Consider the following 27825-nt stretch of genomic DNA (forward strand, 5'->3'; position numbering starts at 1 on the left):
GTCTCCTCCTCTCCCCTCCTCTCCCTCCCCCGGGAGCTCGGGGAGCGTCGGGCCGTGGTGCTCCTTTCTGGGCCGGAGTTCCGAAGCCTCGCTTCCCCTCCTCCTCTACCAAACAGGACCCCAGTGAACTGGGGAGGCCGGTCCGGAGGGTCCGGGGGCCACGAACGCAGACTGTCAGTCCGAGAACCCGGCCCAGCCCTAGCGATGGACCCGGGAAGAGGGCTGTCAGAGTCCGGGGGAAGCGCCACGTCCCCGCCCCAAACCGTGAAACCTCTCCTCCGCGGGGCTCTCGGCTCCAAGTCTTCGGGGGCAAGCCCCACCCCTTCCTAACCGGAACACCCCACGCCCGCGGGGGCCGGCCCCTCCGCTCCCGCTAAGTGCATGTGTGTTTGTTATTGTTACGGCCCATCCGTCCCATCCGGAGCCAAGTTTGTGCACACACATCCTTGGGCACTGAGACCACAGGGAAGTGTGCGGTCGGCCGGCTCACACCCGACGGGCAAAGTCTGCACACACGGACGCAACCAGGTTCCACGCGGGTCTGTGCGCGAGCCCCGGCGCAAGCATGTGCACGCGTGACCCGTGTTTATAAACATACGTGTGTGCTATGTTGTACAAGGACGCCGGCCCCTGACTTTCGGCTCTGGAAAGCCGAGAAGTTTCAGCCCCCCATTGTCTGTCCGGGGAGAGCCACTCCTGTGGAGACTCCCGGCTGGGGCACCCAAGCCAGCTCCCGTGGCCTCATGCATTATTGATAATAATGGCTGTGTCTCTTTAACTGGGATTGGTTTACGACACCATGTGTGCGTGTGTGAGTGTGTGCGTGCGAGGGAGCGAGGGAGTGTGTGTGTGTGTGTGAGTGTGTGTGTGTGTGTGTGTGTATGTGTGTGTGTGTGTGTGTGTGTGTGTGTGTGTGTGTGGTTGGGGGGAATAGAGACAGCTTGCATCTCTCATCCTGTGCTCTCTGGATCCCAGCTTGCTGTTTGCTGGGGAGGAGAGGGAGGAAACACATTTTGCTCCCTGCAAAACGGCTTTATTTATTTTTGGGACGAAGCTCCAGCCTTTCCCCCAGGGTGGGGAGAGCTCAAAACAGCAAATTCTGATCCGAACCCGGGAGCTCAGCTGCTGCCTCAGAAGCAAGAGAGGAGGGAGAATCGGCCTTCTTCGGGCAGGGACTGACCCCAGGACTGCCAGAGACGAGGGGGTTCGGCTGCCTGAGTCCTCCTCCCCCCTCCCCACCCCTCACCCCCACGGTATTTTTCTCCTTCTCGCTTTCATGCTCATCTCCACATGAAGGGAAGACTCCCTGCGGACAGCATGGCATGAGCCCGGAGCCGGCGCGTGAGGTAAGGACTGCCACTCGCCAGATCCTTCGCGGCACAAAGCCCCCAGCGCCAGGTTGCATTGATGTCTAGAGGAGACATCCCACCCGGAGGGGCTGTGTGCGGTTACAATGAGGAGGAGGGAGGAGGCACGGTGCTTAATTACCGCGCTCTCGGAGTACCGGGGCAGCGGCGAGATGGGCTTATGTAATGGCAAACACTCCTTCCTCACCCCACTCATTTCCAGGCTGCCCATGCAGACGGGCTCTGGCGATGAGACCAGAGACCAGCAGACGCTCCCAGACAGGTACCCCTCTCTTCTCCGGCCCTGCTTTACGGAGTTGGAGCTCTTTGGCCCCTCGTTACGCTTACTGAGGGAAACCATCAACCTAGTTAAGGCTTGTTTATTTCTTGACGTCTCACTCCTCCCTGCCCACCCCACCCCCTAGCCCTCTCGGATCCTGATTTAGATTCTTCTCTTCTCCGATCTCCGGAGACTCACTTCCAGAAGCACTGTGGGGGCTACCAGCCCAGGAAATGTAGTTGCCAGCCAAGCCCAGGACAGCCAACTGATGGGAGATGTAGGGGGCCAGAATGGAGGTGCAGAAGATGGAATGCCCTGCTCTTCCCCCTCCTACCACCTTACAGGCACTCCGGGCTGCATTTCCCTACCCCATTCCTCCCCTCCCCCTCATGGCAGGATGAGCTGTCAATCTGTCTTGTGGAGTGTACTAACGTGATAGTTGGTAGATACAATCAAACTCGGAGATGGTGAAAAGTAGATTTCATGTTGGAGGGCGATGGATTAGTTCTATTTCCTCAGAAAATTGGAGAGAGCTGGTTTAGGGTATGGGTGGGGAACAGTTCTCTAATGCATAAAAAACAAGGTACAGAGTTTGGAAGGGAAGATCAGTTTAAGTGACAGGCGGTGGGGGTTGTACTGGAAAATGATGAGAGGGTGAGAGGTTCAGGGAGAACTGACTTTGGCATCCCTAGGCCTGCTTAGAGGGGCCTGAGGCCTGGTCTGTGTGCTTAACTGGAGGACAGACCAGAGAACCGGAGAGAGCTTTCCTGCTCTGAGAAAGCTGTGCTGTGTACTCTTCAGGTTTGAGGACTGACGTGCGAGTCAACCCTCAATGCACCACCCACAGCTCCCACTCCTTGTCCCCATTGCTGTCTTCTTCTCTTCCCCAATCCTGTTCCTTGCATGCCCCTGTGCCAGTTTTTTCCTAGGGAAAGATGGAGGCTTGCTTGTGCAAAGATAGCCTATGATTCTCATCACAGACACCTCCAGCAGGGAAAAAGAGAGCTTGCTCCTTCACCAGCTTCTTTTTTGCTTCTCTCTTTCCTGTTTTCCTTGGGCCCTTCTACAGAATGCTTGCCCTCCATACTCCTATTGCCCCACATTAACAAAAAGGGTCAGCTGAGGCCATTCAATTTCTTCTGCCCTAAGTATCCCAAGTTTCCTGATTATACTGCTCTGTCATCTGGTCTTGCTCTTTCCCATAACCTGCTTGATGACGTGAGGTTGCCATAGGTGCTCTCTGAGAGTACATACAACTCTAGCCATAGATAGGTTCAGTAAGAGAAGGTCACCAGGATAGTGAAAGGGGGGTTATGTGATACACATCTAGCACCAGGGGAAAGGTCAGAACCACGCAGCTCCAAAGAGACAAAAGTTCTGGAAGGCAGACCAGAGTTCTGGGACAAATAGGAAGGAGAAAAAAATAAAACAAAACAAAAGAGATAAGAGTTGAAAAGGGGCAAGGAAAATGGATACGGCCTTCCTAAAGACTGGGTGTTTGTACTTTCCGAGAGTAAATGGTTGCCCAGGCAATGCCAGCCTGGTGTGAAGAGGAAGAAAAGAAGGATTAGAAGAAACAGGAATCAATTCTTCAATTTTTGCAGAATTTTGACCCTTGGTTCCAAGAGCAGGTTGATCACAAACTCACACTGTGGACCTTCTCCATGCTCTTCTTGTTGTCTTAGGCTCCTAGGATGCCTATAGCTTTAAAGAAAACGTGTTTTCTTAACAGCTTTCTGGCCCTCTCTAGGCATTATACCCCTGTTGAATTTCTTCCCCATCTTTTAAAGCTTAGGAATTTAGGAAGAAAGGAAACAAGCATTTTATTAAGCACCCAACTTTGTGTCAGGCACTGTGCTAAAACACATTGATCCTCACAACAATCCTTGTAGGCAGATGCTATTATTCTCTCCATTATAGAGTTGAGGAAACTGAGGCAGATTAAATGATTGTTTGCAGCTGATGAAAATCTGAAGCTGAATGTTAACTCAGGTTTTACTGACTTCCTGCAGGCCCAGCACTCTCTACCTACTGATCCATTTAGATAACTCTGCTCACTGAGCCACCTTCCTTTTCCAGGAAGTCTTACTAGACAGCATGATGTAGTAGAGGAAGTGTTAGATTTGGAGTCAGGAAGACATGGATTCAAATATACCTTTGACATTTATGAACTGTATGCCTATGGACAAATTATCATACTTCTCTGATCCCCAGTTTTCTTATCTGTAAAATGACGGGCTGGGATAGATAGCTTCTAGGTCCCCTCCAACACCAAATCTCTTATACTCTGCTTCGTTGGTTCCTCTTTCTGTGTCCCATAAATAACAATACATTCCTTCTTACATGTCATTTCTTTTGCATCTCTGTCGGGCACTGTGATGTAGTATTATTTATTGTAACTAAATGGGCACATAACAAATTCCCTTGAAGCTCCATGAGGATTGGGATTATATTTTAATCTAAACAATGTAACTACCATAAACCTAGAACAGCACTATGCACAGAGCAGGTTTTCAATATTTTTTAGTTGAATTGAATTGAAGTAGATCTCATTATAGACTTAGTTTTAATAAGCATTGGAACCCATTCCCTTGTTTCAGCAGGTGCCCACTGCCCTTGGCTTAAGAAGGAATTTTCAAGCCAAGATTCACATGTCAAAATACCATAGTTAATGTGATCTCTGCCCAAATCTCCCATTCTCAAAACATCCATTCCATTCCTGCTTCCTCATAGTGATACAAAAGGGTTGTGGAACAGACCTAACTACTAACCCCAGAACCTACTGACCATTCCATCAACAAACATTTATTAAATGACTGCTATGTGCAAGGCACTGTGTTAAGTGCTGAGGATGAAAATGCAAAAGCAAGGCAGTCCTGGCCCTCCATAAGCTTGCAGCCTGTTTGGTGGTTACAATATTAGAAAAGAAATATTTTATAAGAATTATGAACAGACTTGAGGAGACCACTAGTCTAGGCTTTAGAAACTTTGATTCATTAGGATTCATGGGTTCAGTACTCCCAGGAAAGGGAGGGAAGAGAGTGGGAGAAATTAATCATTAGTTACTAATTGCTCAGTCCATTCCTAACCTATCCTAAATCTGGAGAAAGGAAAAATTGCAAAAAAATTTTTCTGTGTTAGTGTTGGGTCTACCCTTTGGTGACGAGGAGCAAAGGGAGTCTTAGATGAGAATTTAGCTGTAAAAGGAACCTTAAAAAGTCAACTTTTGAGAGAGGCTTCAGAGTAGAAGGCAATGGAAGATGGCTCTATGAAAGAGAGCTAATGAACTCTGTTCTCCTTTTCTTACTCTCTCCTAGGGATTCTTGTGTCAGGGATCTTTATTTCAGTCATGATCCAGTGGCCTTCATTGCTGTTCTATTGTATGTGGCAGAGGCCAAGATCCCTCTCTTCTCTCTTTTCCCCATGCTGGTGTATTAGAACCTATCAAAGAAACCCAGGTATTCAGATAGATTTCCCATTGATATTTATGTGACAACCCTAAGAACTATCTTGGGCTGGAGTAGCCTGATGGGATACCAGAGAAGCCAACACCCCTTTCCACCCTCACCCCAACCTTGGGTCCAGAGCCTGACTTTAGTTTTAGTTCTTTCTACTTTCTAAGTAGGTACATGGTAGTAAACTCTTTCTCCTTGTTGACATGTATTATTTATTCTTTGGTCTGGAACATTAATATAAGGAACAATAATGTAAGATAATTACTTAGCAGACAAAAAGGGCAAATGGCATCAAAACATTGTGGTGGAGCTTATTCTTTGGAGCTTATTCTTTCCCAAGAGTCCCTGGCATGCAGGTAGGGAGACTATAACCCCTTGAGAACATTTCTGAGCTGGGGGTGGGAAGAGAACTCTGCTGTTATGACATCTGTAAAATGGAAGGAATTTTAATGTGCTTTAGTCATGGATTTTGTCAGTGAAAGTTTCTCAGCTGAGGAGGAAGTTGCCCCCACAATTTTTCTCTCAGCATCCTGGGTGCCCCTTCTTTTCATCCCCTGCCATCTTATTCCCACCATGTGGGAGTTGAAGATTGATGCAAGCTTCCCTATTCACCCACACCCTCTCAACCCTACCCTATGAGGCAAGGTACTGCCCGAGTAGGGACCTGCAGAGAAAGAAAAGATTTGTTGAGAGTAAGCTCATTAAAGAAACTTTGGAGGAGAGCTGTAAATGAGAGTGGGCTGAAAGAGAGAGGAAACTGATAGAAGTTTGTCCCATCTTTATCAACACTCATCTGAAGGTGTGCAAAGCACTTTACATACTTGGATTAATTCAGGCAAACCTTCCTGAGAGGTAGGGGAAAGGATGAGAAAGTCAGAAAGGAGAAAAGAAAGGGATCAAGAGAACTAGAAGGAGAATTAGTAAGAAAGTTTGGGGAAGATATGGAGGAAGAGAATTAGAGAAAAAACTCAAAGATATTTGGAGAAAGAGCCCAATGGCCTTTCAGTATGTAGGACAAAATAAAGAAATTCCAAAGAAGTGAGAGGGGAAGTTATGAAAGAAGGATCAGAGCTCAGAGAAATCATTAACTTATAGAACAGCAACCCAGTACCTCATATTTATAAGATCGGATTTGCAGTTTAAAGAGAACATAGGAAAGGAATGGCACAAGAGAGTATGGCAAGAGACAGATGTACATGTCCTGCCTGAATGTCTTCTGTGTCCCAACAGAGAGTATACGAATGATGTCAGTGCAGAAGGAAAGATAATGGCTTAGCATATTCCTCTTGGGGTATTGAATATCTGGGAAAAAGAGTCTGGGTTCTGAAGGGCCTGCGCACTTCAGAATAAGCTATGGCCCAATTCTTACTTTTCTACCTGTGGGCCTTGTTTAAGACTTCTCAGTAAGACTTGCTCGGCCAACACTTATGGGCTCAGGTTCCTGAAGAAAAGAACCAGAGAAATGCAAGCATGTAGCTAGTTGGTGGTCAAGGCCCATCTTGATAAATGGTAATGGTGGAGTTAGTCAGCACCACATTTCTCAGGGGAATTTCTTAGTAGACAAAAAGGGCAAATGGCATCATCATTCCTTGAGCATCCTGGCAATTTCCACTCCCTCCTATTCTCAGAAGCAGGGACACTCCTAGACCACTGGCTGTAGAACTTAGAAGTTTGACTATAATTTCTCACCTAAACATACTGCCCCTTTAATAGTTCCTTGTACTCTTTCCCAGTTAACTTTGCCAATCTTCAAACTTGTGATTCATCATCTCATTAATATCCCTTATAATCTCTGATCACTGTATGATCTGTCTAACTTCCATAATATCCTTTTCATGCTGGATCATCCTTTTAAAATAGCTCCAATAGTATAGTGCTCACTTATTGTGCATTCTCTAGTAGCTTTTTAGGCAGGTAAGTGAATAGGGCACTGGACCTAACATCAGGAAGACCATATCCAAATCCTACCTCTGACATTTGCTAACTGTGTGATCCTGGGCAAGTCACTTAGCTCTGTTTGTTTCGGTTTCACACTTACCTCCCAGGATTGTTGTAAGGATTTAATGAGATAATCACTGTGAAGAACTTATCATAGAACCTGACACACAGTGAATGTGTGTATACTTTAATGTACTATGTAAAAGCTAGCTCTTATTATCTATAATATCTTTCTCACAATTATACTATCACTCTAATAGCTCTAATATTCATTTTATAAATATGGTAGTCACTTAATATATAGCATAATGTGTCTTCTATTGGTATATCATCTCTCTAACATCTGCAATGTTGTCACCATCCAGGTGCCACTCCATTAACATTTGTAACATTTCTCTGATAGCTGCCCCATTCTTCTCCTGAACTTGCCATTACTCAGGTTGCTATAGCTTTCACACCCTCCTCTGACTGCCCCAGATTAATTCTATCAAAGGCAAAGATCCCCCAAATGGGGCCTTTTTTTGTGAAATTAGCCATGTTTCTGAGTTTTCCTTTAGATTAGTTTTCCTTTAGATTACTTTCCATCCAACGCAATAGGTCCACAAAATCCCAGTTCATCAATGTTCCCTTTGCCAATGGGGAGAATTAAAGGAATACATACAGTGTTCTGAGATTCTCAGAGATTAAAAAGTTGGGAGAAGCTTCAGGTAGCATTATAAATGTCACTTACTGAGCTATCTCTTGGGCGTCCTGATAAGACAAATCTATTGCTGCTCTAGAAAGGATCTTAAGAGCTATTTCTTCTCCCAAAACACTTTACCCTACAGTCCTGGAAATATGATGTTGGAAAATTGCAACCAACAATTAACTTCTGCCAAGACAGAAGTAAGGAGAGCTCCTTAAAAGAGTCCATGACTGAACTGAGAGATAGGATATATATATCTCTAGATATAACATGTATGAGTACATATTACACACATACATACATACATACACAGAACAAGAATAGGAGCAATCTAGTCCTTATTTCATTTCAGGGACTCATGTAAACAACACAAGGTTAGTCGTCTGGACATCCTTCTCCTCAATGCCCAATCTTGGTATGAAGAGGGAACACAAGTTACAAATACTCCTGCCCTCATGGTTTATGAGAGAAGCAGTAGCAGGAAATTAAATGGCTCACACATCTGTAACTTACCATTCTTAGACTCCTCCCTATAGAGTACAGTGAATTGGTACATTACCACCTGAGAAACAAAGGCACAGCAGACTGAGCAATGAAGCAAAAATTGCCCAAAATCTGAACTGTCTTGAAAATGTCTTTTCCTTGATATAAGTTACAGAAAAAAAGACTCAGACTTCTCTGTCCACCTGCTATGGATCTTAGCCCAATAGACTAAAAAAAACCCTAAGATCTATGGTTTGCTCCCCATGGTGGTTTGACAGTACTTCTGTTCAGGTCATGCTGTTTGAACATTGAGTTTGAGTCCCAGTTAGACCATTTATTAGTTATGTGATTTCAAATGTCACTTTTCTTTCAACTTCTGTTTTTTCCACTATCAAATAGTGATCTTGCACAACCTGCCTCTCATATTTTTTTTTGTAAGGAAAAAGCCTTGTAGACTTTGAAACATTACTTAAATGTAAAGGATGAGGGATTTATTTTGAGAAGGAGTTAATACTTTGGGTTTTCTCTCAGTTTAGGATCTTTTCCTAATGATGAAATGGATGAGAGGTGGAGTTGCAGTTAGGAAGGCCAGAGTTCAAATCTTACCTCAAATACTTTTTAATTGGGTGAATCCTGGCCAGATCAACTAACCTCTTTTAGGTTCAGTTTCCTCATCAGTAAAATAAGAATAACAAGAGTACCTACCTCACAAGAATGTGGTGAGGATCAAATGCAACAATAACTTTAAAGAACTTTGCAAACCTTAAGGGCCTCTACCAATGCTAGTTGTTGTTGTTTTTGTTATTATCATCATTATTCTGCCTCAATTATAGGTGTTAAGAAAATAAGTTAGGGGAAAAAAGAAATTAGAATAAGATAACTAACTATATCTTCCTTGCCAGATCTAGTTGGACTTTTATGGTGGCACCTAATTCAGTGCCAAGAATAGTTAGAAGCTTAATCATTGATTCATGACTATGATGATCATAATGCTTGATGATGACCCACTATACCAGCCAGCTGTGTCTTCTTAGGGTCAACGTTCTTATTAAGATGTTGACTCACTGTGTGGCCTTGGGCAAGCCACTTCCCCTCTTCCAGATCTCTACATACTAAGGGAGTTGGGCTCCATAGTTCACCCCTGTCATTCTACAATGGCTCTAAATCCTCAAGTAGCAACTACATCTTCCCTATACCCCTATACATTTATTTCAACACTCTTCTTAAAAGTTCATTTCTTTCTAGTAAGCGAGAAAGGAGAATGGAACAGGAGATAGGAAATAGTCCAAATTAGAAACAGAAGGGATAGTCACTTATCTAGAATCTGACAGTAGAGCAATTGTATAACTGGGAAATATCAAATACTCATACCCCTTTACACATAGATAGACAGGTACAAACACAAACTAAACTGTCTTCCTCATTGTCCTACACATCAGAGTTGCTCTGCAGTCTTAGGAACTGTCCCTTTCTGTTTCCCATTGTCTGATGCAATTTGTGAGAATCCATGGGTCCATGCCATTTAAAGAGCTGGTAGCATGTGGAAGGGCCAGACTGAGGCTGGCAGAATGAAATCAAGATGGGAAAACAGCACGGGGCAACTTGATGCTGAGGACAGGAGGGCTCTCCACTATCATGGATAGGGAAGGAGGTTTGACACCCAGAGCAGGGGGTTAGAATGTCTCCTGGAAGAGGAAGCAAATGTGGGGGCAGCTTGAACCCCAGGACTCTGGCAGGAGATTGCTCTGTATTCTTCCACAGTCAGCCTTAGCCAATGTCCTTCTCCAGATTTTGGAATGTTGTTGTTGTTTTTCCACAGAATGAAACCCTTTGTTTAGTTAGTTTAATAAAGTGTGTGTATATACAAATGTATGTTCATATGACATTTTGTGATTTGCTGTAGTTAGAGAGCTATGCACTCTAATAAATATGTGGAACTATATGTATATATATATATATATATACATATATATATATATATATAAGCAAAAAAAAAAAAAAGGCTCTGTGGCCTTGGGGCAAGTGATTTCAGTTCTCTGAAACTGAATTTTCTCATATGTAAATCAGAGGGATTGGACAATCTCTAGGGTGTCCTCTAGCTCTTAAAAAACACAACAAACTTTCATTTATTTAGCAAATTCTCCACAGCAATCAGTTAGTATCATTATCAGTTAGTATCATTATCCCCATTTTGAAGATAAGGAAACAGGAACAGAGGAATGAAGTGATTTGCCCATGGTCACTCAGTTAATAAGTGGAAAATCCAGATCTCTGTCATTTCTGATCCCAAATTCAGTGCTCCTGCTCCCACACTACATTGTTTCTGAGACTGTGTGTATGTGTAAAAATCACTCTATCCACATTGTTCAGAGCATTTTAAAATCTTAAAAATCTTCAGGCCTCCAGGACTATTTCCTTTTGATACTCTATTGGGCTCTTATTACCACCCTCTCCCAAGTTCTTCTTGAGCTGCTTTACTTCTACTCCTGGAGTCTCTTTCCTGCTGAGATTGAATTTCAAATAGTTTTGGTCCTGCAGCTTTCGCTGTCCCACTCTGGGATGCTCTCCAAGGTGCTGGCCCCAGGCCCTGCGGCCTTCATGCGCCACTATCCCTATGTTGCTGTCCATGGTGCTATAAGCAGTGAGGATCTCTTTACGTGCTTCTCTCTCAGCCATGGTGAACAGGCTTGGAAGGTGACATGTAGGAACCCAGAGAAGTCCAAGAGTAGAGGAAAATAATAGATTGGGAACCCATAGCAAGATCTATGAAGATGAAAGACTAAGGACAGTATTTTCAGAAAGGGGATATAGGGGATTTGAGAAGTGTGACGAAAGTTAATACAGTACATAGTTGGAGAAGAGAAAAGTCAGAGATTCTTGTAAATTTACATGCTCCCCAACACACAAATCCTTTCAATATTTAGGAAAACTTTCTGTAAGGCTGTTGTCTTAAGATGGCAATATATTTGACTAATGCCAAGTCAGAGGATCATAAAATTACTACTATGAAGTCCTTCTAGTATATATGTAGATATGAAGTATCTAGTCTAAATCCCTCCCTTCAAAGATGTGGAAACTAAGACCCAAAGAGGCTAAGTCATTTGCCCAAAATCACACTGATCATAAGTGGCAGAACTAGTATTTGAACTTGGGACCTGTTGTCTCCAAATTCAGCCTTGTTTCTTCTTTACCATATTGTCTATCTTCACTTTCTTCATGATAAAAAAAAAATGGTCATTTTGGAAAAGATAAAACAATACATGAATATTCCAAGGAAAAAAATTCTGAATCTGTGACTCTCTAGACATTGCAAAAAGATTACAATTTGTCCTCTGAGAGATAGCTGTGGGGCATCATTTTGATTCTTTCCCTAATAATTGCACATGTTATTATCCCCATTTTACAGTTTAGAATAATGAGATTCAGAGAAGTTAAGTAACTTTCTCATGGCCACACAGCTAGTAAGCATTAGGGCTAGGATTTAAATCCTGATTCTAAATATAGGGCTCTTTTTTTTATTGTGCCATACTTCTGATAACTGAAATTCTGACTACAGTATGCTGTTTACTGACTGCATGTTTACTGCTATCTTTATCTAATCAAACATTAGTGGAAACTATTACATTAATATATAAAGATATTAAAAAGTAATTCTTAGAATCATGGAATATTAGATTTGGAAGGGAATCTAGAGGTAATTTTATTTACTCTCATTTTATAGATGAAAGAACTGAGTTCATCTAGCTAGTGAGTGGCAAAGCCTGATTTGAACCCAAGTCTTCAGTTTACTGCTATTATTAAGGATCATTAAATGATATGTCAACTTATCAAAGCCCAATATTTTGTGCCTCCACAGATTCAAATGAAAATCCAATTGCAATGTACAGACTTAGTCTCCTGAGTGGACCCAGTTTTTACCCATTTTAATTTCAGCTCTCCCTCTGCCATGCCATTATGCCTATCTCAAGTAATAATGATAATGTTAATAACTCACTTATCTATATCACATTATGCTTTACTAAATGTTTTCTTCAAAACAATCCTATGTTGTCCATATTAATCAATCATTTATTAAGTGTCCATTATATGCCAGGTAAAGTGCTTCATGCTGGGATACAAAAACAAAAGTGAGCGATTCCCTGTCCTTATACATAAATATGTATGTATGATATATGTGTGTATTGTGTATGTGTATGCATGCATATGTGTAGACATACATGTATGTTCATACATGATTGTGTGTATGATACACATGCATATACCAATATGGCATGCAATATATATGTATATGTATGAATACAAGCAAGATAGATTATAATTTATTGAGGGCAGCAGGGTTGATCAGGAAATATATCCTATAGAAGGTAGAAGTTAAACTGAATATTGAAGGATGCTTCTATGAAGCAGAAGGGAATGTTCCAAGCATAGACATACCCATGTTCTACTGCAAAAGCATAGAGATGACAGATGAAGTGTCATGTGAAGAAGAGTAAAAAAACTAATTTAACCTTCTGAGACCATAGAGTACATGAATGGATTTTATGTCTAATAAGATCTGAAAACATAATTTTGTTTGTGAAGGATTTTAAAGGACAAAAGAGTAGTTTATGTTTGATTATAGAGGTAAAACGGAGCCACTTGAAGTTTGAGTAGAAGAGTGATATGTCCAGACCCTAATCTTAGGAAAATCACTGTATTAGCTAAGTGGAGGATGGATTGGAAGTTAAAACAAGACCTGAAGGATGAAGAGTTTGGTCAATAGTGTTAAATTCTGGAGAAGTCCATAGTGCAAGTATCATTCTCCTACAGTTTTACAGATGAGAAAACTGAAGCCCAGAAAGAAGTAGTTTGTCCTAAGTTGGAAGATTTATGAATATTAGAGTCAAGATTGGAATCCAATTCTAACTCTTAGTCCTAAACTCTTTTCTCTATATAAAACCACCTCTTTTAATGGGCTTCACATAAATAAGAAAGGAACATTCAAAGATGCCAAAAGTGTGGTAATACATATTTTTTTTTTACATAACCAATTGCGGTGGTGATCAATGAATCTGGTCACAAAGAATCCAGGAGGTTGTCATTTGGGAAAAGGGCAAGGATCTCATCTTGCACTATGCTTCTAGTCCTAGATTATGTTTAGCTTCTTTGTGATATAAAGAAGAGAGGAGCAGGAGGAGACAGTGATGGAATTGCAGTAAAGAGTCTTCTTTACTGGAGGGTAAAGCTGGCAAAAGTCTTACATTTCTAGACTTGGCAGGATTTCTAGTTACCTCCAAGTTATTAAAAAAGAAGAATTGGGATGGCAGGTGGTAGGTGGCTAAAGAGGAAGTCCAAACTTCAAGTTATAAATTTTCTGTGCCCTCTAACATGAGAATTTTTCCTATCTATAGTCTTCTATTCCTATTTCTTCTCCAAATGGTTTATAAAGATTTATAAAGTGCTTATAGATCCTCAAATATAATCTTCTGTCTGTTAATGCAGGGATATGCCAGAAATATGGCACTATGCCCACAGCTAAGTGTGTGTAAGAAGAAAGACTCAGGGACACAATGTAGCAAATAGCTATTGTAATCAGCATATGGATATTCTTTTAATTCTATATTCTGTACATCTCTATCAGTTCTATGTCTTAAGAACTAGTAAAAAGTTAAAGGAAGAAGGAATCTGAAAAGTCATTTAGTTCAAACACCTCATTTTGCTGATGAAGAGAGAGGGGCCCAGACTGAGGAAATGACTGGGTTAGGACCAAATGGCAAAAAACAACAACAACAAAAAAAACAAACCCAACAACAACAACCTTGAATCCAGGTCTTTAGATTCTCAGGTTTCTTCTGCTTAGTATTTTTTGTTGTAGGGGGAGGCAAGGGAAACTAGAAAATGCAGTTCCTTTCCTTCTGAGAAGCCAGGAGCTTACAGCCTATTTAGGGAAACTAACCTCACCCACACATTAAAAAAAAAAAAAACTATTAGAGAATAATAGCAGTTTACAATTAGGTGTCATAAGCTCTGAGGTCAGAGGAGGGAGGGACTAGTGTGGACTGCTGGGAAGATCCCTTGAAGGGCTTTGAGCTGGATTTTCAGGCTCCTGAAAGAGCCTCCGAACAGAGAACAAACAGGTTCTATGCCTATATCTTTGTGGATGAGTTCGAAATCATTCAAAACTGTAAATATAACTAGCTATTTAAGGAACCCAAGGAAAAATTTCTTATTCTCAAAATGAGCAGGAGACCAGGATCTTGGTTACTGAGGCCATTCTCATCACCAGCTCTTTATTTCCCATTGAAAGGCCTAATTCTGCAAAGATGGCCCCAGAAGTTGCTGGGAAAATGATTATGTGGCTCCAAAAGGGGCTTCTGGTCAAGGTTAAGCAATAGGTGTGAGTCACTGGCATCTTAGAGCTTTCCATCCCTAGGCAAATACTTCCCAGCCAGAGAATCAAAGACCAGAATGAGAGGTGGGAACCAGGAGAGCCTTTCTCTGCAGAGTAGGAATCAGAGAGGAATTTGCTATGGGACCACAGCAGGTATGGCAGTAATCATGCCAGCTAATTATCCAGCCCCTTTCATCCTCAGCTAAGTGCCTAATCTCCACTACCCCCTCTGAGTTCAATAGCCAGGGAGGATTTATGGAGGAAGAAACAGAAGCAAAGAAGAGTTAAATAAATTTCAAATTGGACTTTAGCATGCCTGGCTTGGAAAGAACATAAATGAAAGAAGGTTCAGAGCCCTGTCTTCCCAATCCCACCAGCCCCTTGCCCATCATCTTAGCTAATGTCCATATATGAAAGAGAAGACTCGTTTCCTAGACCAGCTCCTCTCCTGGGTTACTCCTTCTACTTTTTGGGGGGCTTTAGGTTACCTAACTACCAAATCAGAAAGATAAGCATTATTCCTCCCCAAGAAATTGTGAAAGTGAAGAGAGTGTTTCATTCAGTCTATATTTAATGTGTATCCTTTATGTACAGGGTCCAGTGCTAAGGGCCATGAAAGGCTACTGGAATGGAAAAGACAGTCTTTGTCCTTGTGGAGTGTGTAGTCTAATTGGAGAGATAAGCACAACATGTACAGTGAGACTTTATTAAAAGCTTATTGACGGGGGCAGCTAGGTGGCGCAGTGGATAGAGCGCCAGCCCTGAATTCAGGAGGACCCAAGTTCAAATTTGATCTCAGACACTTAACACTTCCTAGCTGTGTGACTCTGGGCAAGTCACTTAACCTCAGCCTCAGGGGGGGAAAAAGGTTTATTGAATTGGATAAAATACAAATAACTACAATAGGTAGAATGTATTGCATGTCCTAAGAGAGATGCAATAAAATGTGGTGAAAATTAAGAAGACAGAGAGATTGCCCTCATTTGGAGGGTGAGTCACTTAACCCCAGCCTCAGGGGAAAAAAAAAAAAAAAAGAATTGGGGCAGACAGGGATTGACCAGTTCTTAGGGTTCTTAGGGCACTCCATGTAGAGGTGATAGTGCAAGCAAAAACTTGGAGACAGGAAAGTATGGAATGTCTTTAGAGGACAAAGAAGAATCTAGGTTTAGTTAAGATTGCGCCTGGTATAAGGAAAAGTAAGGTGGAACTAGGTGGTGGAGGACTTTAGCTTTCATTTAGTGGGCAAGGAGGAACCTCTTGTAAAGGCAGAAAGCAACTTGGGAGCAAAACCTGGACAAATGTAAGAGTTATTTTTAAAATTATATTTAGAATGGTCAGAATTACTCTTGATCATGGTGCTGCCCAGGACATATTCAGTTTCTACACTGACTAGTCCAGGAAGGCGGACAAGCAATGCTCTCTGAAACAAGAAGATGAACAGGACCCTGGTCTCTGCGCTCCAGAGAAGATGCTGTCTCACATCTCTGCCTGAGTCACAGACTAGGGCCTGCTAGCTGAGCTCTGATTGGCTTTGGAGCCCAAGAACTTGAGGATAAATTTTAGGGTGGGGGCGAGATCAGCTATGGCAAAAGGAGGAGGTGGATACCCAAGTCTGGCTGCAGCTTGACTCATCGTCCATCATCTCACCCACCCCCAGGCAGGGAATGCAGGCCCAAACCAAGAGGACAGCTTTCCACCAAGAACATTAAGTCTTCTTGGTCAGACTGAGGCAGCCTCTGGGGGTCTCCAAGGCCTGGGGTGCTGGGGGCTTCTGCCACTTCCCTGCTTGAAAAGGGGCAGGAAAGAATCCCTCCTTTTGGGTCTGCAGCCTCAGCCTAGTCTACCATCTCTGGGTCCTCATTTCAGAGTGGGGCTTGGTTACTGCGGTTCCTGAAGCCTGACTTAGAGCCTGGGGACAGTGTGGATTGTTACCCTGGGGAAGAGGAGAGGGGGCATTGGGAATGTCTGTGCCGGGGAACATGACATTCTCCCCTTACCAGCCCAGGTGAGGATATTGGGCTGGGGCTGGTTAGAGACTGTATCCTTGGGAGGATAGTCTCTGGTTCTTGGAAACCAGCTCTGGCGTAGGGCTCCGTTGAAGGAGCCGTGTGAAAAGAAATCAACAAAAGGAATCTGGAGCTCTGGGCACCCAGTTCATAGTCATCAAATTTTAGAGCAGAGGCCTAGACTTGGCCACGGGATCCCTGTCTCTCAATCTTGAGCTCATATTTAGAATCTGAGGGAGACTTCTGGCAGAGGTAAAATTCGCTGGGGCGGGGTGGTGGGGGTTGGGGAGGCAGGAAAGGGAATAGACTGAGGGACAGATGGGAAGAACTCTCTCTCAGTTTTCCTGTATCCAATTTCAGAATCTCCAGGGATCAGGACTCTGCCCATACCACACCAGGCTAGGGATAGTCAACCTGTTACCAAGACTAAGTGGGGGTGGAGTACCTTGGGGACCTGGAGACATAAGCCTGAAGCAAGTTTCTTCCTGGAGGGGGGAAGGGAATATCATATATAAATCATCTCTTGTGGCAGGATGGGCTCTCTCACTTTGAAATGAAACCCTCTCCCAAGGATCCCATTTTCCAAGGTCTTACTTACATATCTTCCTTTTGGGCTTCACCCCTGCCACCCACCTCCTCCATGCCAAGGACACCTCAGGTGGAGTGAGGAAAATGGCTCATTTGAAACCTCCATTGAGTCATCTTCATGGCATGTACAGGATTGATCTGGATCAAAATGGGACAGGGATTTCTCTGGAACACTTTATGCAGGGACATCCTCCCTCCCCAAAATCTCCTCCCCCTACAGCAAGTACATATAACACTTCCAGTTCATGAATTTAATCTGAGTGGTCCTAGCAGGGGCCTCAGGTGGTTGACTCTAAGTATTCTTTTTCCTCCAGTCAGCATTCCTTATTCATTTCTGGAAGGGTTCACTGTTTTGAGGAGATCTGCAAAGGATTTTCCCTGTGTTTCTGGTCTCACCATTCAGAGTCCATTAGCCACAGGACCCCCACCACTTTGTCTCCTTGTGAAAGAGCCCAGCACTAGTTGGGTGCCTTCCAGAGACTTGAAGATTTTAATTTAGTCCTCTCCAGGTAACTACCACCCAACTTTTCTCTAGGCTCTGTAATCTTCCTTCCAATGGGTGAGAACAGAGGGATTCCCCATCTGTCACAACGCTCATTTGAGATGCTCTGTGTTAGGCCGGGTTACCTCAGAGCCCTTAGATCCAGCAGATGTTGCACATCCCATCTTTCCCTGGCCTGCACAAGGCCCCCTCCCCTGCTTCACCAGCCCCCTGCCTCTCCCTGTTTCCTTTTCCGTCTGCAGAGTGAGCGTGGAAGATGTCGAACCAGAGCGACGGCAACACCAAGCCCCCATGCTTGCCCCGCAATGGCCTGGTAAAGCTCGCCAGCCAGCCCAACGGCCTCAGCTCTGCCAGCATCACCAAAGGGACCCCGGCTGTGAAGAACCGCCTCTGCCAGCTGCCCCCAGTGCCTGCCCTCACCAGCCCGGCCTTCCCAGTGCCCCCCGAACGATCCCTGCCCAGCCTGGCGTCCCCCCTCTCCTTAGCTGCCTTGGCAGGGGGGCCGTGCCCCTCCTCTGAGCCCCTTGCAGCTGGACTGTCCTCTGGTGAGAACCCGGGCCAGGCTCCTGCGTCCCCCACAGAGAGGCAGCCCTTGGCGGTGGATGAGAAGATCCTCAATGGCCTCTTCTGCTACTTCTCAGCCTGTGAGAAGTGTGTCCTGGCCCAGGTGTGCAAAGCCTGGCGGAGGGTGCTCTATCAGCCCAAGTTCTGGGTGGGCCTCACCCCGGTCCTGCACGCCAAGGAGCTGTACAACGTGCTCCCTGGCGGGGAGAAGGAGTTTGTGAACTTGCAGGGCTTCGCCACTCGGGGCTTTGATGGCTTCTGCCTCGTGGGCGTCTCGGACCTGGACATTTGTGAGTTCATTGACAACTACTCCCTGTCAAAGAAAGGCGTCAAGTCCATGAGCCTCAAGCGGTCTACTATCACTGATGCTGGCCTGGAGGTAGGGGCTGGGGGAGGGGGGTAAGGCAGAGGGGGGGAGGGGAGGCAGTCAGAAGGTCAGGGGTCACAAGGAGGAGGTCAAAGACACTGCACCAGAGCACCCTCCCGGGGCCCCACCAGGCCAGAACTGGGAAGGGGAGCATGGGGGGAGGACTTTGGATGTGGGAACTGGGCACAGATGGATGATGGGGGAACTCAGGGAGGAAGCAGCTGTGGAAAGGGAGATGATGGGACATAGAAGGGTCTGATGGGAGGTGCTGCGCTCTGGATTAGGGAAGTTTATAGAATTGGAGAATTTAAAGCTGGAAGGGACCATAAGGATTATCTGGTCCAAATCCTGGATTTTCCTAAAAAAAAAACGACACCTGTGATTTCATTGGTATAGGCCCTAAATTAACAATAGGGTTCTTCAAGTAAGGGAGTTTCTGCTACTGTTCTGAAATTTCCCGTTTTAGAGAGTTAGGTGACAGGATCCCGTAAGTAGGGTGCGTCAGAGGGGAGATCAGTGCGGCCCTGCCTCTTACAGCGGACAAAACTTTGGTTTGGAATGACACGGAGAAGCTCTTTTCTCTGAGACCTCCCGGCCAGAGAGGAGGAGGAGGGGTCGGGAAACAAAGGGAAGGAAGGAGTGAAGGCCAGAGGGGGAGTAGAGGAGAGAGAGGAGGAAGGGAAGGGCGGCAGAAAAGGAGGAAGGAAGTGAAGACAGGGCCAGCAGAAGAAAGGGGAGGGGATCCCTGCTTGGAAATCTTGATACTGTTGAATGGAAGAGGATGTCTCAGGGGAAGCTGAGCGACCACAGGGCAGGTCACCCAGCGCCCGCCTGCTCGGTCACTCCTCCGGCGGTGGGCCTGGCGGGGACAAGGGGCGCTGGGGGCGGGAATAGCTGCCCGCGGCCCTGCCGGAGCGCAGTGTGGGAGAGGTGCAGGTAAGGCCGCTCAGGGCTTCCGGGAGAGCTCACAAGGAGAGCTCACGGAGCCGGCTCGAGGCTTTCCTGAGGAGAGGAGGGAGGGAAGTGCGAGTAAGAGGGGTCCGGCCCGAGCCAGAGCGAGGATCAGGGGCTCGGGACGCTGACAGGGGTGCGGAACATCCCTGCCCTCCGAGGTCCCAGCCATCTTTCTAGGGACTTAATCAACAGGCGCAGAGGGCCGAGGGCCGGGCCGGCTCGGGCTGCGGCGCGGCGGCCCTGGAGGAAGGGCCGGGGTGGAGGAGCCCCGGGCCGCGGCCGGGGCCTCACCGCTCCCGGCGCCCCTCGCAGGTCATGCTGGAGCAGATGCAAGGGGTGGTCCGCCTGGAGCTGTCCGGCTGCAATGACTTCACCGAGGCGGGCCTGTGGTCCAGCCTCAACGCCCGCATCACCTCGCTGAGCGTCAGCGACTGCATCAACGTGGCCGACGACGCCATCGCCGCCATCTCGCAGCTGCTGCCCAACCTGGCCGAGCTGAGCCTGCAAGCGTACCACGTGACGGACACGGCCCTGGCCTACTTCACGGCCAAGCAGGGCTACACCACCCACACCCTGCGGCTGCACTCGTGCTGGGAGATCACCAACCACGGCGTGGTCAACATGGTGCACAGCCTGCCCAACCTGACCTCCCTCAGCCTCTCGGGCTGCTCCAAGGTCACGGACGACGGGGTGGAGCTCGTGGCCGAGAACCTGCGCAAGCTGCGCAGCCTCGACCTGTCCTGGTGCCCGCGGATCACCGACATGGCCCTGGAGTACATCGCTTGTGACCTGCACAAACTGGAGGAGCTGGTGCTCGACAGGTACGGCCGTGGGGGGCGCCCAAAGGGAGGGTGAGCCGCGGGGGCAGGGGGCGGACCGGGAATCTGTGCAGCGATTTACTTTTTCATATCTTTTTAAGGGTACAAACCCCCATGAGGTAGGCAGTGCAAACATTATCCCCATTTTATAGATGTAGAAACTGAGAGGCTAAGTAATTCGTGCAGAAACACGCGACTCTTGTCCCTACGGAGACGGGAACGAGGCCCCGGACCCCGGCATAGGCTCTGTGGCATTGGGAATGATGGCAAACCTCCTTGTGAGCCTCTGCCAACGTAGTCAGAGGCCCCGGAACGGGATTCCTCATCACTGTATCCAAAGCCTGCTTTGCCAGGAAAAGCTCCCCCCTCCCCCCCATTTAAGATAGTTCTGGAAGAGGGGAGGAGCCACTCGAGTCAACCTTGCCCCCAGGCAGATACCCTCTGGTCTGATCCCACAGGTGTGTCCGCATCACAGACACTGGGCTCAGCTACCTGTCCACCATGTCTTCACTTCGAAGCCTCTACCTACGATGGTGCTGTCAGGTAGGGTCCCCTTCCTCCAAGCCCAGCCAGAGGCCGTTTGCAGTTCCTTTCCTAACTCCAGAGCCAGGGGCCTAAGAAAGCGGCCTCACGGAAGGCTTGAGGTAGCCCCTTGGAGCAAATCTTTCCCAGGACTTCCTTCCCTATCCTCTTCCCCTAAGCACCCCCAGCCTATGTTATGGCTGAAATAAGTTTTTCACCCAGGACTCGTGGGCTCCATGGATAGATTTCATGAATTTGGATAGAAAAAAAATACATCTTAATTTCAACAAAATTGGTCTCCTTTGTAATCCTTAGTTTATTTTTATGCATTTGGGAACATTATTCTGAGGAGCATTTATTAATTTCGGGGATCTAGCAGAGGGGCCCAGGACACAAAAAGTGGTTACGAGCCCCTGCTTCAGAAGCTTTCTTTCACCCAGACGCACAGAATCTCAGCTTTGGAAGGGACCTCAGTGGTTACAGAGTCCAACCATACCTGAGCAGGAATGCTTGCTACCACATTCCCAAAAAGTAGTCCCCTAACCCCTTCCTAAGACCTCCAGTGATGAAGAGCTTGCTGCTTTTTGAGGTGTCCCCTTTCTACTTGTGGAGAACTCTAATTGCTACTGTGGTTATTTCTGATACCACATTGAAGGCAGCCTCCCAGTGTCTCCCACCAGTGCTCCTCGCTCTGCCCTTTGGCACGTTGGCAGGAATCGGTGGTGGGTGGGGCAAGCCTCCCCCCACTTCTGACATGAATAGCCTTTAAGTACTTGGAAACAACAGGCATGTCTTGGCTAAGGCCTCCCTTGGTTAACTGTGCCCCTTTTCTCCAACGAGTGCTCATGGGGTACAGCCCTTGCTGTAAGTGCTTCTGTTTGTCAGCATCCTTCATAACTGGACACAACACTGCAGATGAACTCTGACTCGGGCAGAATACTAAGGCACACCTCCATTGCTCCAGACATGTCACATAAACCAATGGAGTCTAAGTTCTCATTTATTTTTGGTTTCCTGCTTACACCATTTACTCTCTAAGATAACCTGGAGTCCTCTAAAAATTTCTCCCTGTTCTTTTTGACATGAACTACTGTCTAAACTCATCTCTACCACACAGTATTTATATAAATGATTTCTTTTTGTTTTTAAAATCAATTTTTATTGAAATCTCATGTTTATTTCACCCAGATTTTTCCTATATCTCTCCATTTCTCCCTCCCAAAGATTCATCCTTTATAATAAAGAAAAACAAAAGATAGAAGAGATAGACATTGTACAAAACTGAGCAATACACTGAAAAGCAGTTTGTTTTAACCCAAATATAGAACTTCTCTCCTAAACACAGGGAGAAAGGGGAGATATGAGAAGGAAAGTATTAACTGAGGCCCATTGGCTCCACAGGTGCAGGACTTTGGGTTGAAACACCTCTTGGCCATGAGGAGTTTGCGCCTCCTCTCTCTTGCAGGTGAGATCCTTGACCTCCACTTTTTGCCCCATTCCTCTGCTCCCCTGCCCACTCTTCCTGGTGTGCAGCCTCCTCTAGAGAAGGGGAACAGAACTGCAGCCTATGGAAGTGGGAAAGGGGAACAAGTGGCATGCCCCCCAGCCCCCACCTGGATGAGAAACCCCCTAGTTCCCAGAGATGGGTCTGGGTCTCTCTCTCTTCCTCTACTCTAGAACCCGGGGTGTCCCAAGGGACCAATCAGCCCTTGGGAAATGGGCCCTGTGGGTCAGACCTAGAAACCCCCACTCAGGGGGTTTCCCTAGACTTCCCCAGGCTCTGGGTTGGGGTAGGGAACTGAAGAGGGTATTTGTTGCCCCCTGCCTCTCATCTGCCCCTCCTCATGTTTCTAGGCTGTCCCCTGCTGACCACCACGGGGCTCTCTGGCCTGGTGCAGTTGCAGGAACTGGAAGAACTGGAACTGACCAACTGTCCTGGAGCCACCCCTGAGCTCTTCAAGTATTTCTCCCAGCACCTACCCCGATGTCTGGTCATAGAGTAGGGGCCGGGCCGGGTTCAGCCCCATCCACCTTGGGACTCGACCCTTCTTGCCCCACTCAGCTTCCTCCCTTCTCCATTCAGTTTCATTGTCCCATAGGGACCTGGGTCATACTCCACCCAGGACCTAGGAGGCCTAGGGACCCAGCCTAGCTTTCCCCCCACGCCACCATTGCTCTGCCCTCACCGTCCTCTGCCTCAATTTGCCAACTAACTCAAGCCAGGAATAACTAAGGGGGGAAAGAGGAGGGCAGGTGGCTTCCCTGGTCCGGGCCAATAGCTGGAGGGAGTGATGGGGAGCTAGGGAGATTGCTTCTTCCTCTCGGCCAAGCTTGGAAGGATGGGCAGCCACAGGAGCTGGGGCCCTGCTTCCCACACTCACACACTGCTACTCAGATGCTCAGGAGCAACTTGATCATCCCCCTACTGCTATCTTCTTACCCCTTATGCTCTCAACTACTTCTGCTTGTCCATCCCTGGGGTAGGACCGAGGCAGCTTTGGGGTGCTCTCCTGGGTGGGGAGACAGCATTTGTCTCTGGTGGTCCTAAAGAATCCTGGGGTCACCGCTTCGGGGCAGGAAGGAGAAGATTCCTGCTTTTGAACCTACACACGTTTGCACGCAGATGCGCGCGCACACACACGCACACACACACACAATCTCGGCTCAGACTTATCTAGACCCAAATTCTGGCAAAAGTCTCGAGGCTCATACCCAGGACCCCTTTCAACTGCTCTCCCACTTTAAATTCTCCCTTAGAACACACACACACACACACACACACACACACACACACACACACCCCATATACCCTGAAGCCTCAGGCCTTCCAGCTAAAGCAATGGGTGCTGGGCATGGTACCATTTGTCATGGAGGGCTACTGGACAGAGCCTATCCCCAGGATCTCTCATGGGTTGATGAGTGGCAGAAGGTGGGGATGGATTAAGACAGAGGCTCTGAATTCCCAGAGGAGGGAAGCATAATGCCCTGGGGAAAATGGGGTACTAGAAATGAGTACCCACTTTCTCTGTCCTCATGGTCCGGAATGCTGTTTCCCAAATGGTAGGCTCATCCTGTCCTTCAGGGAGAAGGAACCCCTCCCCTTCCTCGACTATGAGCACATACACATACATGGGTACATATGTGCATGCCCCTCTGTGCCCTGCTCTGCACGCCTGCCCACAATCATGTTCACCCATGCACAAATCCTATCCCACCCACCCCAGCTCAGGCAGCTCTATCCCATTTCCCCCTAGACTTCTGGCCAGAGCAGCCCCTTTGGATCCCAGTCCTGGGTGGAGGTAAAATGGAAATAGACCCTTAATGAAGGCAACTTTCATTTCAAAAGGTACTGAAGAGAATCTTTAATCTAGGCCTCTGTTCCCCAGGACAAGAGTTAAGACCCAGAGTGTTCACAGCAAAGCTCACATCTCTCATTTCTCCCCATTTTTTCCCTCTAGCTTCCCGCCTCCTTTTGTCCCCCTCCTCCTTCCTTGTTCTCAGATTCAGCTGTTTGCTCTAGCTCCCTTGTTCCCCATTGGGCCCATTTCCAAAGTACGGCCCCTGGCTAGCCATATCCAGCATGCATTGCTGGGGGCAGAGGAAGGACTCTCTTAGGCTTTGCTTTTGAACAGAAGCATTTCGTTTTTTTTTCTGTTCCCCTCCTCCCCACCCCCAGTATCTTCCCCAAACCTTCAGTTGGGGAGAGGTGTTGGTTTCCCCTCATTGGGAAACTGAGGTATGTAGTTCCACCAGACAACCTGAATGATCCTGTGAGCACAGAATGAAGCTGAGGGTCTCACTTTTACTCCCATTCCAGATGATTCTGCTGTTTCCTAACCACCATGGGTCAAAGATGTGGTAGGGGAAATATTCACGGTCTCCCCTTCAGTTCCTGATTCCCCATCCTCCTTGTTTCAGGGAGTCCTCATTGACTCAGGCCAAATTCTCTCTCCCTCACCCTGGGTACAGCATTTAGAGCCATGGCCTGAGGCAGTCCTGCAAGACCACACTCTCTGCCATTGGAATCTTCTTCCTTATGGTCGGGGGCAGGGGAAAGGGAAGAAGGAGAAAGATTCCTGCAATAGAATTGCTAGAGGAGGCCTGGAAGTAGAGGATGTAGGTAGGGAATGAGCCAAATGGGGGGCCTATTCCTGGGGTTGGGTACAGTGTCTCTGGGGTTCAGATTTTTGTCCAGCTTAGGCTTTCTCTTCCTGATCTCGACCCACTCCATTGTTGATATGGCTCCTTTCCTGGATCTCTGGGAAGGGAAACAGGACCAGGGCCTGGGGCCTAGAGCTAAACCCTTCTCTTTCACCTACTTCCCCCACCTAGGAAAAAGCTTCCAGGGTTCCCCAAATACAACTCTGGTTGCTGGAATAAGCTCTCTCTGTCCACAAGCTTCCAAAAGCCCTCACTGCTTTGAGGGCCAAATGGCACAGCAGTGGCTTTTTTCAGCACTGAAATCCAATCGATGTCTTTATGCTTTGGGGTTTGGGAACCATTTATACCCTAGGCTGGAACCCAACCCCATATGCCCCAGGACAACTCCAACCATCGACTCTGATCTTCCACAGCATCATGGTGGGGGAGAGGACTTCTTTCTTGGCCACCCCGATCCAACTTCTCTCCCCACCCCCACTCCACCCACCTCAGATGGTCTCTGATGATGGCCACAAAAGATCCTAAACCATTTGGAAGTCTGGGATTCTGGAATCGAAAATTGCACCAACCTAGCAAGAGAGCTGAGGAGGGGAAGTTGAGTCCCTCCCATTCCAAATAGGAGATCCCCAGAAGACACGGCTCCCCTCACCTCATTCTGGGAGTGAAGAGATCATTCTGATCGAAAGAGACAAATCTATCCCTAAAACTTCACACATTTCCCCCCTTTCCCCCTTCCTCCCCCCTTTCCCCCTTCCTCCCCCCATAGAGAGAAAAAGAAAGAGAGAAAGAGAGGGGGGAAAAGAGAGTGAGAGAGAGAGAGAGAGAGAGAGAGAGAGAGAGAGATTGTTGAAGTGCAACAGAGAAATGATTTGACAGCCCAAAGATTTTTCCTGTACCCTCGGAGCCAGACCATCTGGCCTGGGGCTCCGGGCTGACTTGGTTCTAAGCCAGTTTTCCTATCCCCCCTTCTCTGCTTTGTACCCCCTGGGGTCAGGAAGGGGAATGGGAGAAGTGTTCATTGGTCCAAAGTATTAAAGTAACTGAAGCTGTGATATTTCCAACTACTGTAGGAGGAAAATAAAAGGGAGATAGGAAAAAAAATCAACCCTGAAAACCATTTTCTTACTGTACATAACAACCTCATTCTCCTGTATATGCGGAAGATATAACCTTATATTTGGTAAGTGTTTCTTGTGCTATTTTATCACGTGATCTGTTTATAAAAATATATATTAAAAAAAAGTTGCAAAAACACTTGTGTTTAGTATTTCTTGATCTTGATACCATGTGATGGAACTGGTGTTGAGGACTCAGCCCCTGAGAAAGGAACAATCCACCCCTCCTCCTCTTCCAATTTTTTTAGCCTAATGATGACTATTACCGCTATTACTAATCCTTATGTTGCTCTTTTATTTCTCATAATGTTCCAAGGAGGTAAGGCAGCTATTATTATTTTACAAATGGGAAAATTGTGATAAAATGTTTTGTGAAACCATGATCTAATAATTTACATAGATAATATGCATAAATATGTACATATACATGTATATTAATCATATAGCTTGGTCTCTGCTACTACCACCTGGTTGTTTGTTAGAATGAAATGAGGAAGTAATTAGGAATTATGAATCATATGTAAAGTAAGACACCTGGCCTAGATGCCATCCAAGGTTCCTTCCAGATCCAACATCCTGAGAATTTATGTTGTATTTCATTTTGAAGGAGGATGTTGGCCAGTTGGAGTATTTCCAAAAGAGGGTGATTAAGGTGGGGACATTAATGAAAACTACACATATGAGGATAGTTGGAGGATCTGTGGATAGTAGGGGCAATGTGATAGCTATCTTCAAATTTGAAGGACTTTCCTGTAGAAGAGGGATTATACTTCTGTCTGACCTTAGACAGAATGGTGGTAAATTATAGAGGCTCAGTTATCAGAGAAAGTTCCCTAGAAATTAGCTGTTCAAAAATAGAATTGGTTTTTAGAGATAGAAGTGAGTCTCCCATCACTTTAAGGTCTTCAAAGGATATTATAGAGGATTCCTGTGAAAGTGTAGGTTAGTCACCTGTGAGGTTCCTGCAGGCTAAATGTCCTACAATTCTAGTTAAATGACTTACTCAAGGTTATATAGTGGTGTAACCAAGCCTAGAATATAAATTTCTTAACTCCCAGTATATTGCTTTTAACGTTATCATATCACTCTGGGCTCTCTCCAGGGTGTGCAGGCTCTTGAGAGCCAGTTATTAAATTATCAGTGTGAGTGAGCATCTATACCTCAGAAATCAGCAAACTCTATATATCTGGACTTGATTTTATTGTTTTACTGATTGTCTATCCAAGGGATTGACTAACTATAACCTGATTGGCAAATATGACCCCCTTGTTTTTATATGGCCTTTGAATCTGGAATGGTTTTTAGATTTTTAAATACAATAAAACTTTATTAAAAATGTAAAACCCATTCTTAACTCAGGCAGTACAAAAATAAGCAATGGGTTTTACTTTTGGCCCAAAAGGGGAAAATATTAAAAAATTTCAGTCTGTTGTTAAATGTTTATCAGCATACTCCAAGTTACTTCCCCAATATTCACTGTACTGGCTCACTGGATCCTCAGAAAAGCAACTCTTACTACTTTTAGAATTCTAGGAGTAATTCTGTGGGTGACTATCCTTATATATAATATCAGCTCATGAGAACTCACTAGTACGATTCCCCCTGAACAATCATCCAAAAGACTCAGTTCTTTAGCAAAAGCATTAACTCAAATGCCTCAGCAAGAATAAT

General features: G+C 46.0%; 1 protein-coding gene across 1 annotated transcript; it reads left to right on the forward strand.

Annotated features, from left to right (window-relative positions):
- FBXL16 (F-box and leucine rich repeat protein 16) lies at nucleotides 1–26293 on the forward strand. Its single transcript, XM_074279766.1, has 6 exons — nucleotides 1–1346; nucleotides 17896–18596; nucleotides 19851–20359; nucleotides 20815–20899; nucleotides 22280–22343; nucleotides 22733–26293. Exons 2-6 carry the CDS (start codon nucleotides 17910–17912, stop codon nucleotides 22879–22881), a joined length of 1494 nt encoding a protein of 497 aa, XP_074135867.1. The 5' UTR covers nucleotides 1–1346; nucleotides 17896–17909; the 3' UTR covers nucleotides 22882–26293.
- Nucleotides 26294–27825: the final 1532 nt, after the last annotated feature.

This window comes from Sminthopsis crassicaudata, chromosome 1 (assembly GCF_048593235.1).
Source record: "Sminthopsis crassicaudata isolate SCR6 chromosome 1, ASM4859323v1, whole genome shotgun sequence".
Taxonomy (NCBI): Eukaryota; Metazoa; Chordata; class Mammalia; order Dasyuromorphia; family Dasyuridae; genus Sminthopsis; species Sminthopsis crassicaudata.

What these genes read in the sequence shown, in the direction of transcription:
- FBXL16 (XM_074279766.1), top strand. Translation starts at nt 17,910, where the DNA reads ATGTCGAACCAGAGCGACGGCAACACCAAGCCCCCATGCTTGCCCCGC. An exon ending in TCACTGATGCTGGCCTGGAG is followed by an intron (nt 18,597 to 19,850) that starts GTAGGGGCTGGG and finishes CGCCCCTCGCAG; the next exon opens with GTCATGCTGGAGCAGATGCA. An exon ending in GCGCCTCCTCTCTCTTGCAG is followed by an intron (nt 22,344 to 22,732) that starts GTGAGATCCTTG and finishes TCATGTTTCTAG; the next exon opens with GCTGTCCCCTGCTGACCACC.